The following is a 17698-nucleotide window of genomic DNA, read 5'->3' on the forward strand; positions in this document are numbered from 1 at the left end:
TACTTTGAACTGATTCCATCTCAGTTCCTGCTTGGTAATATTTGCTCTATCACACTCTTTAAATTTTGTGAAATCAGAGACCAATCTCATAAACTTGCATATCCTCTTACACAGTATCTAGAATAGCACCTCATAAAGAGAAGGGGCTCAACAGCGCTTATAGACCGATTGGAAAGAGCATTTTAAATATACTCTGATCAGAACTTACAAACCTATTAAAAGTGGGATGCAGAAAGCAGTCCAAAAACTTTTCCAAAGTAAAATATCAACTGACAGTGACGTTACGGGGAAAGTGACTTCTGACTTCTTATCTGGGAAGACACCACTTCAAAGGAAATGCCACCTTTGAAGAGTTAAAGGAACCACTTCAGGGACTTCCCTGGTGGTCCACTGGTTAAGACTCCACGCTCCTGATGCAGGGGGCCCGGGTTCAATCCCTAGTCGGGGAACTAGATCCCGTATGCCGCAACTAAAAGAGCCCACATGCTGCAACGAAGATCCCACGTGCTACAACTGAGACCCGGCGCGGCCAAATAAATAAATAAATACTTTTTTTAAAAAAAAGAACCACTTCATCTTTTGTGTTTTAAAATCCAAAACCACTGAAGACGTTTTTGTTTTGTTTTAATAAATGAAAATACTAGAAGTTAAATAAAAGTGGGACAGCAAGTGGGAGAACTTCTCAACTCTGGAACTCACGCCCTTTGTACCACCCTGCGGTAGGCCAAAATAACTGGTCTCCAATCACCATTCCCTGTGTGATTTGCTGAGCAAGCAATGTAAACTGAAACCAAACTGCCCACCTACCGTAAGATAACGGCATCCGTCAAACATGCTAAGTCCCATGAAATAGCAAATAACATAAAGTTCCTAAAGGGAAGAGCCCAAAATATGGTTCCCATAAGCTAAATTATCTTCAAAGACAAACTCAGTAAAATGTGGTCAAACATACAAAACCGTTTTGTGATATGGCAGTACGCGGGGGCTCTAGTCCCCATTGCGGCACGGACCACGTGTGGGATCTCCAACAACTAAGCTACCCACAGATGTCCTTTTGGGCATCAGGGCTGAGGTACGTTTACTGCCCTTGCTAACCTCTGTTATGACTCCAGAACCTTCCCTGGTTATGATCCAGAACCACATACTACATAGTAAGATCTGAGATGGGCAGCCCTTTCCACAGGATAGCTGTGCTTTTAGTGTGGGTGAAAATCTGCTTCTCAAGATTTATAGCAAATGCTTCTGATTTCTGGATGCAGAAAAGACTTTCCACTCCCCTCTCTTATCAAAAGATCAACAAAAGACAAGAACAGGAAAGAGAAACAGGCACTCCACCTAGGAAACATTTCAAACCCCTACACAAAACATGAATAGGAAGACGGAGGCTGGAGGAAACCTCGATCACTCCACAGAGCAGAGGAAGGGGAAACCTAACAAGGTAGTCACTGCTGAGGACCAGGCTGACTGGCCCCACAGAACCATGGAAAGTCTCTAAAGCCAGAGGTGATGCCTGAAGCTGAAAAGGGATGTGGTGTAAAACTCCAAGTAAGGAATGTTGGACCCTCAGGTCCCCGGGCCCCTCCTGCACACTCAGACAAGCACTATTCTATAGCCACAAGCCACCAGAATATACCACACCTGGGGAGAGCAGCACAAAGAAAGACGGGAGTAGGCACCTCACTGAAAGCAAGGGAATTAGGCAAAGGCTACCCAGTGAACCCTGGGAAGACCCTCTCCTTCCCCCTGCCCTTTAACCTAGCTCCAACATCCATCCCACAAGGCAGAGACTGAAGGCTCCCTTTCCAAGGAAACCGAACCAGAGGACAGTAACATTTGGAGGGGAGCCACTAAAAAAAAAAAAAAAAAATTAGTCATGACCCTCCAGTGAAAGCAACAACAAGTCCCCCAATACACTCAGCTTCCCATTTTTAGTACTTTATTCATAAAGATGAATAAACAGCCAAGGATCACCAGACATTGGAAGAAGGGTTTCCAGCACGAATGAAAGAGACCAAAAGATACAACAGCAAAGAGGAATGCATAGGGAACAGAAAAAGTGAGGGAAACAAAATTTAATTTTAATTTTTTAATTTTTTAAAAATTTAACTGTAATTTTAAAATTTTAACTGAAATTAAGAGATAAGCAAAGATACTGTATACATAAAACAAGAAAAGGAGGCATTAAAAAAGGAACAACAACAAAAAAAAAGGAACAAAGAGGGCTTCCCTGGTGGCGCAGTGGTTGAGAGTCCGCCTGCCGTTGCAGGAGACGCGGGTTCGTGCCCCGGTCCGGGAAGATCCCACATGCCGCGGAGCGGCTGGGCCCGTGAGACATGGCCGCTGAGCCTGCGCGTCCGGAGCCTGTGCTCCGCAAGAGGAGAGGCCACAACAGTGAGAGGCCCGCGTACCGCAGGAAAAAAAAAAAAAAAAGGAACAAAGAACAGTAAAGAACATGAAAATATGAAAGAAGTTAAAAATTCAGTAACAAATTGGAAAATTGTCAAACACACTCCCAAAAAGTAGAACAAAAAGATCAAGCCATGACGAGGAGGAAAGATTTTTAAAAATTAGAATATTCAGTACAGGAAGTCCAACATTCAAATAAAGGAATTGGGGGGCTTCCCTGGTGGCTCAGTGGTTAAGAATCCGCCTGCCAATGCAGGGGACACGGGTTCAAGTCCTGGTCCAGGAAGATCCCACATGCCACAGAGCAACTAAGTCCGTGCACCACAACTACTGAGCCTGCACTCTACAGCCCGCAAGCCACAACTACTGAAGCCCGTGCGCCTAGAGCCTGTGCTCTGCAACAAGAGAAGCCACCCCAATGAGAAGCCCACGCACCGCAATGAAGAGTAGCCCCCGCTCACCTCAATTAGAGAAAGCCCGCGCACAGCAATGAAGACCCAACACAGCCAAAAAATAAATAAATAAAATAAGTTTATTCAAAACAAAAAACAAATGAAGGAATTGGAAAAAAAGAACACAGAGAAAATAACAAAGAACAAACTATCTCAAATACATAATACAAAACCTCCCTATAAATAAAATGACATCAATCCCCAGATTTCAGGGCTACTTAGTACCCTGTATGATAAATGAAAAAAGGCTACAGCTAAGGCCTATCATGAAAATTAGGAAAATCAAGGATGCAAAGATCCTAAAAGTGTGATGTGGGAATAATGCTTACGAAGGATTAAGAATCCAACTGGGGAATTCCCTGGCGGTCCAGTGGTTAGGACTCCGCACTCTCACTGCCGAGGGCCCAGGTTCAATTCCTGATTGGGGAACTAAAATCCCACAGGCCACGCGGTGTGGCCCAAAAAAAAAAAAAAAAAAATCAAACTGGACTTCAATAGCAACAACAAATACTAGAAGATACTGGATCAATAACTTCCAAATTACTTGCAACCTGGAATGCCAAGCCCAGCCAAACTTATGCTTTAAGTGCGGTGGCAAAATAAAAACATTTTCAGACATGCAAGTTCTAGAAGTCTGCCTCCCAACAAACTACTGGGAAGCTACTGGAGACGGAGTTCCACCACCATGAGTGAATGAACACACAGAGGGGAGCGTTAGAGGCAGAGAAGGGGCCAGAATCTCCAGGATGGGGACGTGCACAGGCCCAGAAAACAAGCATCCCGCCTGGGCTGGGGTGCCTGAGGAGCACTGTGGAACCGGCTGGTGAGCTGACAGGGCTGAGTGGTAAAAACTTAAATTGAGAAACATTTTACAGAATGAAAGGTGCGGGAACATTATTCCGAGGTTCAAGGGGAATCAGGCCAATGAAAAATAAAGCAATTACTAACTCAAGGGAAGTAAAAAAGTCTGCCCAAGAAAAGAAATCCAATTGTGGTTTACCATCCAGCTCAGCACGGCACAAAAATGACCTGAACAGACTGACAAAGATTCTGATATAGATTTAGCCACAACTGTGAGTTACCTAAATGAGAGACAGAGTATGAGAGAACTGAAATCGTCATCTACCATTAGTGGAAGCCAACAGATAACGCCTCAAATTGGTGAATGAAGGCATGACAACACAAGCGTGTTATTTAAAACGTGAGGCAAAGGCTAAGAGTGGATGCTCCCTCTCTTGAAAAGCAGGAGAGGATGGCAGCCTCTTTACTGCCTTTTAGCACTATTTGACTTTCTAAACTCTGTGCATGTGCATGCATTATTTTAAGAAACACAAAACAAGGTTAAAGAAAGAGACACGTAGTAGCCACCCTGCTAGAAAAGCACAGAATTTGCCTGGGAAGGCCCTCCTGCTGAAAGGTAACGTCTTGCTGGGTCAAAAGCCTTAGGTGACCCTGAACATACATTAAACCCCAGGAGCCCCCACTTACTAATCCACAAAACAGGGGATGCATTTCATCACCTCAGCAGTTCTTTTCAGTGTGAAAAAGTGGTGACCTCTTTCTAGGTCAAGGAAAAGAAGAAAAAGTAAATATACAGTCAGATAAATTTCAAGTGTCCACTTTCTGGTTTAATCATCTGGCAACTGGGAAACCCTGACCCAGGAACCATTTCGCCGATTTAGTGGCAACAGATGACCTCATGCCTACCCACTGTCCAGGAGGCCCCTCACCTAACGTGCACCTCCATAATAAACACTTAGGATCACGAATCTAAGCCCAGAGTTTTCATTAGCTTAAAGTGACAGCCACAGACACAGCTCAACAGTCTCTGGAGGCAGACCACCTGCATCCATCTTCTCCACCACAAGCTCCGTAACCTGGGGCCACACTGTGCCTGTTTTCCTCCAGTGCAAATGGGGATATAACAGTACCCACCTCAAAAGATCGCTGTCAGGCTTTAATGAGTGACTTCACGCAGCTAAGGCAGGGCTGGACACAGGTAAGGGCTTAGTAAACAGAAGCTGTCATTGCTGTTGTCTCAGTCAAGCCCTCTATTCAAGGCTGCCCGTGGAATCAGAGACATCTGGGACGATTTGTTCATCAATTATTAATTAAAAGCCTACTATGTGCCAGACACCAAACAACTGCTAATCCTGTAACTGGCTAGGCCAAGTCATTCAATCGCTTCCAAGCCTTGTTTCCCGCATCTGCTAAATAGAAAATAACAGTACCTGCTGCACAGAACAGAGAAAGCTAAAGGAGAGGGCTTACCTAAAGGGCTTGCAGTGCCCGGGACCCGGAAGTTGCTCAATAAACGATATCACAATCACTACACATCTTCTCTCCTACAAGTGACTTGGGGTTATCTAATTCACCTTTTCTGTTTTTCTGAACCTAATACACTCCTTGAGTGTTGAAGGTGCTAATAAACAGTCCTTGCGTTGAATTCAGGAACTTCCCTGCACCTCCCCAGTTTACTTACATCCACACCCCCCAAAACTGCAAGAGAAAATTAAAGAAATGTTAAAAGATTGTGCATTACCTGGATAAAAATATACTACGTCTACACACCAGGTTATTGCAAAAGGGCCTTATCACACACCTTAGCTTTCTGATCTTCAGAAGTCCCCGCAGTTACTACACATGGAGCAATTTCACAGAGAAACTGCTAGATCATCACTTTTTTCCAAACTGGTCCCTCGTGTCAGCCCGGAGAGCGCACTGTTTCTGCACTTCCCCGGGCACACCGCCTCCCGCCTGCTTTTCCCTTCTGCGGGAAGCTAGTGGCCCATCTCGCAAGAGTTTGCTTTCTCTGCTGCTACAAGCAAGGGAAAAACTATCCTTGAGGACGAGCAAAGGGGAGGCTAGGAACATTAACAAAAGCATGGGAACTTTTTACATGCAAAGCCCGCGTGAGCGGTTTGCCTGGAAATCAACCGAAGTCGTGCATTCCTGCTCCTGACAGCCACCGGGGCCGGCAGCATTGTCCGGGGAGAAGCGCGCCGGCCCGGCCAACTTTTCCTTCAAGACCGAGCCATCCTCTTCGGAACAAAGTGAAAGGTCAGCGGGCGCAAGAGCGGCGCCGGGAGCGCACAGCCTCGCCTCGCTCGCGCCGCCAACTTGGCCGGCTCGCCCCACTTTCCCTTTTGTCCTCCGCCCCTTCCGCGGGGCTCCCGGCCGCGGCCTGGGGGCGGGGGGCGGGGGGCGCCGGCGGGGCGGGCGTGCGGGCGGGGCGGGCGGCGGCTCTCCTCGCCCGCGCCCCCGCCTCGCCCGCGCCTCGCCGGCGCCCTCACCTCGCCCGCCAGCCCGCACAAAGCGCGCCCCGCGCAGCGCGGCCCGGACGCCCGGCCACCTCGGCCCGGCCTCGGCCTGAGGCGCGGCGGCGGCGGCGAGGAGGCGCCGGCCAGCCCGCACCCCGCCCGCTCGCGCCCCCGCCCGCGCGCCCGCCCCGCCCGGCCCGCCCGGCCCGCGCCCGCCCCCGCCCCCACGCCCGCGCCCGTGCCCGCGCCCGCCGCCGGCCCGCTCCTCACCTCAGCATCGGCGGCGGCCATGGCCCGGGCCCGCAGCGTGGCCCCGCCCCTCCCGCGCGCCATCGCCCCGCCCGCGCCTCGCGGCCCAGGGCGGGGCGGGGCCGGTCGCGCGCGTCTGCGCCTGCGCCCGCCCCCGCGCCTGCGCGCTGCAGCCCGAGAGCGGCGTCCGCGGCGCGGGCCTGCCCCGGCCGGAACCGGAGCGCGATGGCCGGCCGCGGGGGTGGAGCCCGGCGCAGCGGGCTTCCGGGGTCGGCGCGGCGCCGGACGTCGTCCTCCCGTAGTCCTCCAGTTTGCACTATATTCTCTCATTCTGCGTAGGCACTGTAGCGGGCCGGCCGGGGTGGGGAAGGACCCCTGACCTCTAACCCCGGACACACATCGATTCCGTCTGCCTTCACAGAAGGCGGACTTGGACTTGCGTCCTAGGGCGGTGCCCGGGTGGGGCTTGTGCCCGGTTGGGAGGGGTGCCCCGGTTGGGGCTGCATCCGGTTAGAGAGAATGGCCCAGCTCGGGGGTGGGGGTGCTTCGGTTATGAGGTGTGCCTGGCGGGGGGCGATGTCTTGACTGAGAAAGCTGCCCTGAGGCGGGAGGGGGGATGTCCCTTTGGGGAGGATTGCCTGCGTTGGCGATGCTCCAGTTGGGGGAGGTGCCCCAGTTAGAGGGACTGCCCCAACGCTGGGGTGCTCGGCTGGGAGCATGTCCGGACTGTCGGGGAGGATGCCCTGATTAGGGAAGGTGCCCCGCTAGGAGGCTGTGCCCTGGCTGGGGACAGTGTCCTGGTTGGGAAGTGTGGGTAGGGTGGGGAATGTCCAAGGCGGAGGATTGTCCCTGTTGGTGGCGGGGGGGGGGGGGGGGCGCTCTGGTTAGGGAAGATGCCAGGCTTGCCGGGGGTGGTGTGCTCCAGTTAGGAGGTGGCCCCAGTTGGGCAGCCTCTCGGGTCACCCCAGCCTTCTGCAAGCCCCCCAGTTATGCACAGGGCGAGACCTTTCCTGCATATCAAGCAGCCTTCACTGAACAGCCCACGTAGACTGGTTTAGGCCACCCACTCCCCGTAGTCAGACGTGTTTCTGCCATCCCCTGGGAGTTGAGAAAAGCAGCATAGACTGAAATTGGGGTTCTCTGGCCAGTCTTCACAACAGGAACTGGGGAGGCCCTGAGTCAAAGGGTAATCTGGGCCTCACTCCTGTGAGGGTTCAATCTCGTGGAACATGAGACTCCAGGAAAATTCCACTAAGTGCACTGACGGTGCACTCAGCTGCAGAGGAGGCAGTGGACGATCCTAAGTACCAAGGAAGACTTCCCAGGTTTGGGGGGACAGCCTGAGTCAGCTCCTGACAGGCCAGGAACCCCAAGCTCTGTCTGGAGCCTCAGGACGGGAGGCTCAGGAGCGGTCTTGCTTAACAGCCTGCACAGCTCCACCAGCTTTCACCCGCACCTACTTCTCTGGCACCAGCCTTTCTCTCTCCACTCTTGCCTTGGGCCCTAGTTTGCCCCTACTCTGAAACACTTATATCTCAGGTATCTGTGTGGCTCACTTCTTGACAATCCTTGGGTCTTAAATACCACCTCTTCAGGGAAATGTCCGCTTGCCCCTATTTAAAAACAATACTGCACCCCAAAACTTCCTTGCTTTCTTTTACTCCATAGCATTCCGTTGCCATATTGCCTGTCAGCCCCACTAAGTCCAAAAGGTAAGGGATTTTTGTTTTGTGTGCCCTAGTACCTGGAACAATGTTTGGTATGCAGGAGACAAAATATTTGTTGAAGGAATAGATGAGTTAAGATGTGAAAAAAAGTCCTTCATTAGGCAAAGACCGACTGTAAATGAATGTGTCAGAAGTAGGTGATGTTCCCATTCTGCACCATCAGCCCGACCCACCCTATGCTGGTATTGTCGCCGACCAATGATGTTAGGTGCTCTTCTCGGCACATGATGTGTTACGTGTTGACTCAGTGACCGTCAGGTCAGTCCTGGGAGGTGGACGTCGTTTTCATCCACATTCTGTAAGTAAGCAAACCAAAGCAGGGGTGTGCCTTCAAGGCCACACACTGTCGGGAGGCAGAGATGGGATTTGAAACAGGCAGAGTCTCAACTATGAGGCTACAGCTTCTAGTAGGTGTTTCACAGGTTATCCTTCTTGTGGCATGCTTTGTGTTTTTGTCCAATATTCATCCTCTCCTTGTCCCACAAATAGTAAAGTTTTAGGGTACATGGCTGCCTGTACAGTTCCAACTGTAAAGGGTGGCCAGTGGGATGTGTGCAAAAGTGATACTATTTACTTCTCAGCGTGAGAAGCAGCATCCCTCAGAGCCAGACGTGGCAGTGGTGACGGCAGGGGCAGGAGACTTGAGGCCAAGGGTAAAGGAACTGGGGAAGCCTGCTCCCTCCCCCCGACCGGATTTCGTCTGGCACACGAAGTCTAAACTGCGTAGCCTGGAGTGGTGGGTGCCAGACGGCTAGCCCAAGATGTATGCTAACAAAATGGAACAGCGGTGGTCTTCTCCCCCTGTCACAAGGCCACTTAAGTTGATGCTGAGGCTCCACACACGCAAGCCCGCCTCCGAGGGCAAATCCTGAAGCCGAACCGGGAGGCCAAGCGCCTGGCCCGGGCCTGGTTAACCGCCACGGACGATTCCCAAAGCTGGTTCTGCTCCCTGCCCGGATCGCTCCCCCGCCCCCCCCCCACCTTCCGGTCCAAGACGCCCGGAAGGAGGAGGAACCCAGAGCGGAAGGGGGTGGGGTGGGTGGCGGGAAAACGACGGCAAGGGGCGGGGCCGGAGAGGGGCGTGCCCCGCAGGGAAAGGCGGGGCTGAAAGGGGCGTGCCCCGAAGAGGGCGTGTCGTGCATGGATGGGCTAGGCTGAGGGGCGTGCCCTATAGGGAGGGGAGGGGCTGAGAAGCCCGGGGGCTTGGGCACACCCACAACAGCCACTACCCGAACACGCACACACACCCGGCAGAGGAGGGCGTCCCACAGGCCACTGTGCCCAGCTCTACAAATGAAGCTTTTTATTTACACCAAGTCTCTCTAGGCCCCAACCCCCGGGGAGAGGCCGACTACAGGGGGGCTGCGGAGGCTGGTCGGGGCAGAAGCTGGTCCGGAGGCAGAGGCCGCAGGGAACGGCGGGCAGCGGCGGGTCCTGAGTGGGCCGGGCCAGGCCGGGGAGCGAAGGCACGAGGCCCTGGGAGCCTAGTCCCAGGGCGTAGGTCCGCCCGTCCGGAGAAGGCGACATGGGGTCAGCTCCCTGGGGTTAGGCCAGGGTCCACACCGCCACAGCTCTGCTCATAGGATGGCGGGGCCTCTGCAGGGAGAGAGCCAGGTCTGCATGGGGCCCGTGGCTCCCCCTCCCTGCCAGGCCCCAGGCCCCCACTCACCATAGGGGTAGCCCCACGAGCTATACTCAGGCGGGAGGATCAAGGTACTGGTCGTGGGCACCGGCCCTCCAGAACCCTCTGCAAAGTAGGGCACGGTGGCACCTGTGGAGATGCACAAGGGAGGGGGCAACGGGTGGGGGGCAGGGCTACCATCCTGAGGATGGGGTTCAGGGGCGCCAGGCACAGAGCCGAGGGCTGCAGGCGGCTGCTGCTGCTGTGAGTGGCTCTTGGTAGAGAGGGAGACAGGGTCCGAGAAGAAGTGGGGGCCACCAGCCACAGCCTCCGCCTCCTCCTGGGGTGGCGCTGAGGGCACCACCAGGCCTTGGCCTGGCCGGGGGCTCAGTGGGACGTGGTTCACAGCGATGTTGCCGATGAAGACCGGGAGGGTCACGATGGCTTCCGGCGTCTTCAGGGAGACCTGGGGAGGTTATGCGAGTGAGGAGCCAGGCCACCGGCCCCTCCTCCCACCCCACCCCTGTATCCCTACCACCTGCAGGTAGTAGTCCACATGGATGAGGCTGCAGCCCGGCAGGGCGGACTGGGGCAGGGCAGGCACCAGGATCTGCTCTTGCCACTGAGCCCGCCTCCAGGCCTTGACGCCGGCGCCCTCCACCTCGGCGATGGTCCGCACGTCATAAATCCAGCGCTTGGCCTTGTAGGACACTTTCTGGGGAAGGGCCAGCCTGTGAGCCTGGGCAGGCCAGCCACCTACCCCTCCTCTGCCCCGTGGGGACAGGGCCCAGCAGGCGAGGGGACTCTGACCTGCAGCAGACTGGCCACCACAGGGCTGGTGTCCTTGCCTGACTGGTTCTCAATGTCAGCCTGCAGCCGCAGCACCTGCCCCACCACGTAGCCTCGGAGGTCGGTGCTGGCAGTGAGGACTACGCTGCCTGTCTTCACCAGCTTGTAGGAGAACTTCTTGGTGGTGGAGGCCACATTGGGTTGCTTGGGAGGAGAACAGAGAGGGAGTTTGGCAAGTGTGGGTAGGCGGGATCCTCGGGCCAGCTCAGGACAGAGAGGCCGCTGCTCTTCCAGACCCTGGCCGCCTCACCTGTGCTGGGGACAGGGTGTCAGGCAAGGGTGGGCCCACCCAGGAGGCCACTGCCCAGGCTCACCTCGATGTCTGGGATGCTATTCAGGTTCAGGGGGCTCAAGATGTAGAACACGCGGCTGCACTGGTGATCCTTGGAAAAACGTGGTGTGTCGATGGTGGCCCGTACCTGGTGCACAATCTTCCCAAAAGGGCCCTCAAAGGACGTGGGAGCTGTGGCTGAAGAGAGAGCAGGGACTGGTACCCGACTGCTCCCCACCCCACCTCCCACCCACCCTCGCCAACTGCTACCACCTGGCCTGGCCAGGCTGGGCTCTCACCAGGAAGCAGGAACTGGAAGGGGAAGCTGTGCTCTCCAGCAGGCAGGCTCCCTGCAGAGACAGAAGGGAGGTAGGGGAGAGGAGACAAGGTGACCTCACAGGGTCCAGGACAGAAGCAGGCCCTGCAGCCAACCAGCTCACACTGCATCTGGCTGCTGGGCTCCTAGCCTCTGTCTCCAGCACCTCAGCAGCACAGGGCTGTGGCCTGGGCAAAGGATGGGGGTGAGAGCTTGGCTTGAACAGGAGAGGGGGCAGGGCTGTTCCGGGGGCCGTAGCCCATCCAAATCCAGGAGAAGGTGGCCCTCTTCAGCCACCCAGCCCCCATCAGGCAATGCCCTGTGCCTGCCAGGGAGGGAAATCCAGCAAGGTGCACAGTCCTGGGAGAGGGTGGGCTAGCACGGGGATGCCAGAGGCGGATGGGGAAGTCAGGTGGACAGACCCCACTCTCAGTGGGATGAGGTGAGGGAAGGGTTCCCAGACTCACCCTTGTCGGCCAGGGACAGAGCGCTGTTGAAGTAGCCCTCCTCCACCACCCACGCTGTGTCATTGGCCTTGCTGGAGACCTTGCAGGACCCCGTGCAGGTCACCCGGATAGCTGCAAGGGGGGGACAGCATGAGCCCCAACCAGACTGGCCTGGGCCCCTCCCTAGCCCCAGCACAGGGATTCAGGCAGGACGGGCAGCACCCAGGACCACCCAGCTAGGCCCTGGGAAGGCCAGCACATGGCCTGCTACCCTCCAGAGGACACTTCCTGTCCGTGCCACATCTTCAGGTGCTCTCAGCGAGCCAGGGTGGCGAGGCACAGAGTTCTACCTGTCGTGCCATCCAGAACATGAAGGCCCTGACGGTCACCCAGATGACCCCTGGGCAAAGCCCCACCCCCAGCCCCCGCCCAACCAGACCTGTGAAAACCCAGCTCCCTACAGGGGTGCTTGGGAAACCCTAGGTGAACAGAGGCAGCTGTTTGGGGCAGCTGACGTTCTGACCCCACCTTCCTGCTGCCTCTCAGGCAAGTCAGTTAGGCTGGGAGGCACCCCTTCAGGCTCCAGGAAGCTACCTATTAGCCCTCATGCTGCAGGAATGTGGTCAGACCCGCCTGAGCAGATAAGGAACCCAACAGTCTGGCACACCAGAGGGTGGGGACACCTTGGCTTCCTGGGCCAGTACTGCCCAGGAGCGCTGATTTCTGCATCGAGATGGCTTGGTCCTCCCCCACACTCCCCAGGGGAAGCACACACACCAGGAACCAGGCAGCAGGGTTGCTGCCGCCTTCCGCCCTGTGATCAGGAACACAAATTCCTCCGTCCAGAGCCCACTACAGTCAGAAGGCCATGGCGGGACCAGGCCCAGCCGAGGCCGGTCACCAGAGGGGACACCATGGCTGGAGACCCAAACAGGGCAGGGGGTGGGAGCTCAGTGACAGGTAGCCCTGTGGCTCCCTCCATTTCTTCCTCTCCCTGCGGGGCTGAGTCAAGGCCAAAGGCTTTAGCCTGCCTGCCCAGCTGCCCGTCCTCCCCTGACCTGATGGACTGGTGAAGGGAAGGTAACTCGGAATCTGACACCCTCCTGACAAAGCCATCAGGCAGGAAGAATGCAGTGTCTCAAGTGCCCAGGGCCAGGGGCAGCCACACCAGGTCTGTCTGTGGTCTCCCCAGGCAGGCCCCACCTTGCTGATGCAGGCCTCCTGTTGGTCCCACAGTGCACTGGGCTGCCCTCCACGAACCCGTGACTCGGCCTCCGCCCCATCAGCACTGCCAGTGACCAGCCCTCAGCCTCCGTGCCAGCCCAGGCTCACCACCCGGATCTCGGCCCTAATTTCTAATCCACGCTCCACCCGTCATCCCCTCCTAGGGCCAGACCTGGAACTGTTCCCACCCTGGAGGTCCGGGACATCAGCAGTGCTCCTACAGACCAACACATCCCAAGAGAGGCACGGCGTGGAACGAGCAGAGAAGGGGAAGCCTGACTGTAAAGTAACTAGAAGACGTCCTGGTGGATTGCAGGCGTCACACTTCTGGAAACATTCCTCCTGGAGAGGGTGCGTCCCCCCTTGAATCCGGCTGCCCTGGGAATGCTGGGAACAATGGAGTGTGCTGGAAGGGGTGCGATGGTCCCCAGACTGGCCCAGTGACAGCTGAGCACTGTGAAGTGACCCCAGTGGATGGGACACGGAGCTGAAGAATCACCCTGCCGAGCTCTGCCCAAAATCCTAACCCACAACAGCACAAGTTATAATAAAATGGTTGCTTTAAACAACTTAGTTTAGGCGTGATTTGTTTGCTTAGAGGTGACTTTCACACAGCAGCAGATAAAGGAATAGCTGTCTAACCTCACTAGAATTCACGGAAACTCATGTGACTTACCATTTAACACATCAGATTGGCAAATATTAAACATTCTGATACGTGTCATAGAGAAGGTAGAAAAACAGACACTTGCTTATAGCAATCAACCTGTCGGCTGATACGACGGAGGCCCTGGAGAAGAAGCAGGCAGATCTGCTGTAATTTTACACACGCGTTCCAGGGATCCAGCAGATCCCCTTAGAATCTCACCCTGTTCACCCTGTTCAACACTGCTCCTAATAGCAAACAACCTAGGCATAGCCTACGCGTCCAAAAGCAGGGTGGCTGAAACAGGCACACACTCAGCCAGGACCCGGCCACACAATTAAGGTGAACAAGTCAGGGTGGCACCTGGCCCCAGAAAAACAAACCGGCCCTCGAACTCTGTGAACTTCCCAACGACTGTGCCAGGGCCCCCTCTGCACATAAGCTGTGAGGCCCCTTCGGGGACCCTGCCTGGATGAACAGCCTCCAATCACCGACTGGAAACAAACTCCCATCCCTGTCCAATCTCTCCTCCGCAGGGGAATAATGGAGGCGCAGGGGGAACTGGAGGTTTGGGGCTGCTCCAGTTCTCTAAGGAGAATCATCATGTGGATCCTGTGCCAGAGTGGCTTCTGGAACTTTCCTCTTGAGCCAGCACTCTCACCTGTCCAGCAGCCCTCCTCCTATGTACCACCTGCAGCTTGCTCCCCGTCTGCTTGCTCCCCCTCTGGTCCCCAAGGTCTGTCCCAGCCTCCATCAGCTCCCTCAAACCTGGGGCAGCCCAGCCTCTGCCACATCCTTTCACTGCAGCTCTAGCCTGCAAGCCACTTCCCTCTGTCCTGTTTCCAAATCTGTAAGGCGAGAGGAATGGCAACACCCACCTCCCAGGGTTGCTATGCAGACTGATGGATTGGTCCTTGGGAAGTGGGAATGGCATCTGGCCCACGGTGAGAGCCCGGGGAGCCGGCAGAGCTGGCAGCTGGCTGCTACTGTTGTCCGGGCATCACCCTCCCTCGTCGCCCACCTCGAGAGCAGAGCACAGGGCAGCCCCGCCTGACCCCAGCCTCCAGCTGGGCTGGACCCAGTCTCCAGCTCCATCTCCAGCCTTCTTCCACATCAGCTCCCAAGGCAGCCGGCGTCCCCAAGGCTGAATGCAGACCATCACTGACACTCCTCAGTCAAGTGTTCAGAGGCCTGCTGCCCCCCACCCTCCATGTCCTCCTGGGGGCCCCCCTATTGCATCAATGCCTGGTAACAAGTGTCTTTTGAGGGAAAGGAAAAATAAGAACCATGGTCTTTCCTCTCTCACACCCCGGCAGGGCCGGAGGCCTACAGAGGCCCCAGCACCAGCATCCCCCCTACCCCTGGGGGGCAAACTGAAAATAATACCCTCTCTGGCGCGAGGCCAGTCGTCGCTGGACTCTCCAGCCTGTGACCTGACCTGCTTCTCCCTGCCTCAGGGCTCTTACAGTCAGGGACTCCCTCAGCCTCCTGGGGCCCAGCTGTCCATTTACCCACATCCTACCCATCACGTGGAGGCTGCGGGGCTCTAACCAGCCCAGGTTAGTCACGCACAGCTCAGGCCACCCCTTCACTGTGGTCAACAACAGCCTGTTCGCCCTGGGCCCCAGCTACAGGGGGTGACAGGGCAGCAGGCCAGGAGGAGAGCTCTGCGTGGGGTCTCTGTGGTGTCCGTCTGTCCTCCAGCCACGGCCCACCCCTCCTTCCTGTGCCCTGCCAGCCGCACTCACCTCTCAGTGGTGCCCCAGAGCAGAGCTGCACTGTCCCCCCGGTGCCCCTGCCACAAGCACACCTACCCCCACCCAACCCCAAACTCCAACTGGGGAGACAGGAAAGAGGCGACACGTTACGGAGGTGGGCGGTGTCACCGGTCCGGGACGGAGGAGGCAGCTGCCCAGAGAGGACGGTGGCTCTGCATCCTCAGCGGGCACCCCAAGCGCTGAACGGTCAACCACACGGGGGCCTGGAAGGTCAAGGCCCAGAGGGAAGCCCGGCAGCTGTGGTTCTGGCCAAGCACCCCAAGGTAGAGAAGCGCCCCAGGACGGACACACCACGCAACCTCACACTCAGAGCCGGGGTCAGGAGAGAGACCCCGCCCGGGCTGCGGTTCGCCCACGGCCCAGAGGGACCAGGTGTGATGTCCCCCGCAGGGCCCGATTCACACCTCAGGCAGCAGACAGACGAGGCCAGCGCCGGCAGGGAGCCCTAGCTAGGGGCGCCGCAGCAACCGGATCCCCGGTCTCAAAGTCCCAGATATCTGCGCCAGCAGAGGGACCGGCCAGGAGGGCTCAGGTTCGGCTCCCAGATGCCCGCTACGGCGGCCTACGGCACGCAGGGATTATCAAGATCCTCCCAGCCCTTAGGGACTAGCCTCGGGCTGGGTGTAAGCAGTGCCCTGCAGCCCGCCCCCGGGGACCCGCACACTCGGCGGGGCTGCCTGGGTGTATGGGAGAGAAAGCCCAGCGCGGGCCGGGCTCCAGGTGAGGGCCCAGCAGCTGCAGGGCGCGGCGGACCGGAGACCCGACAGAGAAGGTCAGAAGCGTCGCGGGTCCAGGTCAGAGTGGCCTTCGGCGAAGTAGACAGGCTCGAAGCCCGCGCCCCGAGTCTGGACGGCCCTTGGCGGAGAGGACAGGAAAGGCAGATGCGGAAGGACTGAGCCACCCGGGCCTCCCTGCTCCGCCCCGACCGCCGCCGGCCTCCCACCCCCGCGGTCCGCCGCCCGGCCGGCCGCCCCGCGGCGCTCCCCCGCAGCCGGACGCGCGCCCCCGGCCTCGCGTGTCCCGGGCCCAGCGGCCGCGCGCCGCTTCGGAGCCATGCCCGGCCCGCCGCAGGTGCGGCCCTTCCCGGACCCCGCGCCCACCTCGGAAGAGCAGCGGCGCCGCCAGACGCACGCGCACGGCCCCCGCCAGCGGCTCCCCCGGGCTGTAGACGACGCGGCCGTGGCTCAGGCGGACCTCGAAGAGCTGCACCCGTCCCATGACGCGGCCCTGCGGGGCGGCCGCGCGCTGCCGCCCCCGCCGCTGCCGCTGCCGCGGTCGCCGCGCGCCCAGCCCCGCCCCCGCTGCCCCGCCCCGGCCTCCCGCCCGCCCCCGCCCCGCCCCCGCTCCCGCCTCGCCCGGCCCTCTGCTCCCCCCGCCCCCATCCCTCTCCACTCTTGTCCCCACCCCTCCCCGCCCCCCTCGGCCCCCCAGCTCCCCACGCTGGCTCCTGCCCGCCCCCCAGCCCCGCCTCGGTCCGTCCCCCCAACCTGCCCTTCCCCGCCCCGCCCCGGCCAGCAGGGTGGAGCTCGGGCGCAGCCCGCGGGAACCCGGCGCACCTGCGCCCCCTGCTGCCTCACCTGTGGAGGGGGCGGGCCGGGCCGACGCCCCCTCTCAGGCTCCGCCCCGGGGTCTCCACCGTGCAGCGTCTCTACACTGAGGGAAGTCTCCAGGCTGGGCTTGTGTCGGGGCGGGGAGCGCTTGGCCTGCAGCAGCGGCAGGGAGAGGTGAGGGGTGGGGCTCGATACCCAGGGGCGGATTCGAGGGCAAATCCGGGAGTCTAGGCGAGAGAAGGCCGTGCTTGGCTTAGAGAAGGTGCTGGGCGCCTACTGGCAGGTTAAATATGGGGTTGCTTGAAGGAGGGCGTCAAGGTGAGGCCAAGTTTTTGTCCAGAACAGCTGGGCGAATGGGGTGGCATTTTTTTGATGGAGACAACCGGCCTAGATACAAGTTGTTTGGGGGGTGGGGAAGGGGAGAAATCGTGACCGGCAGAGTCAGAGGTGCCTGTTAGGCACCCAAGTGAACTGGCACTCCTAGGCATGAGTCTGCGGGAGACAGAGGACGAACGATTTGTTAGACCCTTGTTTGTAGATGGTAACTCTATTCAGGACACTGATGACATCAGAAGTGGGGGTGAAGCCAGAGAAAGCTAATCTAGCCCTCCAGCAAAAGGAGAGGGGCCTCACAGGCTGAAGGGTCCACTGGGCCAGGCTGAGGAAAGGCAGCAGCCAGGGAGGCCCTGAGGGCCAGGGGTCTGCAGCAGGCGCCAGGTCCACCTGGTTTACCCGGGATTCTGATGCTTCAGGAGGGAGGGTCTGACTGGCCAGCTTGACACTCTCCTGTCAGGACTGTGCAAACTCCCTGAACAAGGAGTTTGGGGTGCCCATGGGATAGGGAGGATGGCGGGCAGCCCCAAAAAACAAGTGTCCATGGCAGAAATCAAAAAGGAAGTGTTT

General features: G+C 57.6%; 2 protein-coding genes and 1 long non-coding RNA gene across 18 annotated transcripts in view; 1 reads left to right on the forward strand and 2 right to left on the reverse strand.

The window, feature by feature from the left end:
• Positions 1 to 6468, reverse strand: part of EHMT1 (euchromatic histone lysine methyltransferase 1) — a 146617-nt gene extending 140149 nt beyond the window's left edge. For 4 of the 7 annotated variants that reach the window (XM_067742485.1, XM_067742484.1, XM_067742482.1 and 1 more), the window contains exon 1: positions 6389 to 6468. In XM_067742485.1, coding sequence (XP_067598586.1) covers positions 6389 to 6451 — 63 coding nt within the window. In that variant the 5' untranslated portion in view covers positions 6452 to 6468. Of the gene's footprint in view, positions 1 to 4793; positions 5063 to 6388 lie in introns of those variants that run through there. The other 3 variants (XM_067742483.1, XM_067742488.1, XM_067742490.1) reach the window with 3 other exon arrangements.
• A 100-nt stretch (positions 6469 to 6568) lies between these two features.
• Positions 6569 to 13390, forward strand: LOC137227164 (uncharacterized). Of its 5 annotated transcripts, none has more exons than XR_010944727.1 (4): positions 6569 to 7181; positions 8036 to 8079; positions 8196 to 8392; positions 12834 to 13390. It is a non-coding gene; the product is annotated as an uncharacterized lncRNA (long non-coding RNA). The 5 variants fall into 5 exon arrangements; XR_010944730.1 differs by having other exon boundaries at positions 8226 to 8392; XR_010944729.1 differs by having other exon boundaries at positions 8258 to 8392.
• On the reverse strand, positions 9383 to 16529 carry ARRDC1 (arrestin domain containing 1). 6 transcript variants are annotated; one of them, XM_067742496.1, is made up of 8 exons: positions 16346 to 16527; positions 11619 to 11729; positions 11135 to 11185; positions 10879 to 11033; positions 10526 to 10708; positions 10254 to 10430; positions 9764 to 10181; positions 9383 to 9690 (listed from the first exon to the last, which is right to left on the reverse strand). In XM_067742496.1, exons 1-8 carry the CDS (start codon positions 16461 to 16463, stop codon positions 9626 to 9628), a joined length of 1278 nt encoding a protein of 425 aa, XP_067598597.1. In that variant the 5' UTR covers positions 16464 to 16527; the 3' UTR covers positions 9383 to 9625. The 6 variants fall into 6 exon arrangements, with proteins under 6 accessions (XP_067598597.1, XP_067598595.1, XP_067598596.1 ...); XM_067742494.1 differs by lacking the exon at positions 16346 to 16527 and adding an exon at positions 14346 to 15260; XM_067742495.1 differs by having other exon boundaries at positions 9383 to 10181; positions 16346 to 16529.
• Positions 16530 to 17698: the final 1169 nt, after the last annotated feature.

The sequence above is a fragment of the Pseudorca crassidens genome, chromosome 7, assembly GCF_039906515.1.
Source record: "Pseudorca crassidens isolate mPseCra1 chromosome 7, mPseCra1.hap1, whole genome shotgun sequence".
NCBI classification, from domain to species: Eukaryota; Metazoa; Chordata; class Mammalia; order Artiodactyla; family Delphinidae; genus Pseudorca; species Pseudorca crassidens.

Bases quoted from the DNA above. Each gene is read 5' to 3' on its own strand.
- ARRDC1 (XM_067742492.1), bottom strand. From the start codon at position 14,562: ATGGAGCTGGAGACTGGGTCCAGCCCAGCTGGAGGCTGGGGTCAGGCG. The intron at 11,730-14,345 runs GTGGGTGTTGCC...CCCCCCTTGCAG, and splicing joins CTGCATAGCAACCCTGGGAG to CTATCCGGGTGACCTGCACG. The intron at 10,182-10,253 runs GTGGTAGGGATA...TAACCTCCCCAG, and splicing joins ATGTGGACTACTACCTGCAG to GTCTCCCTGAAGACGCCGGA.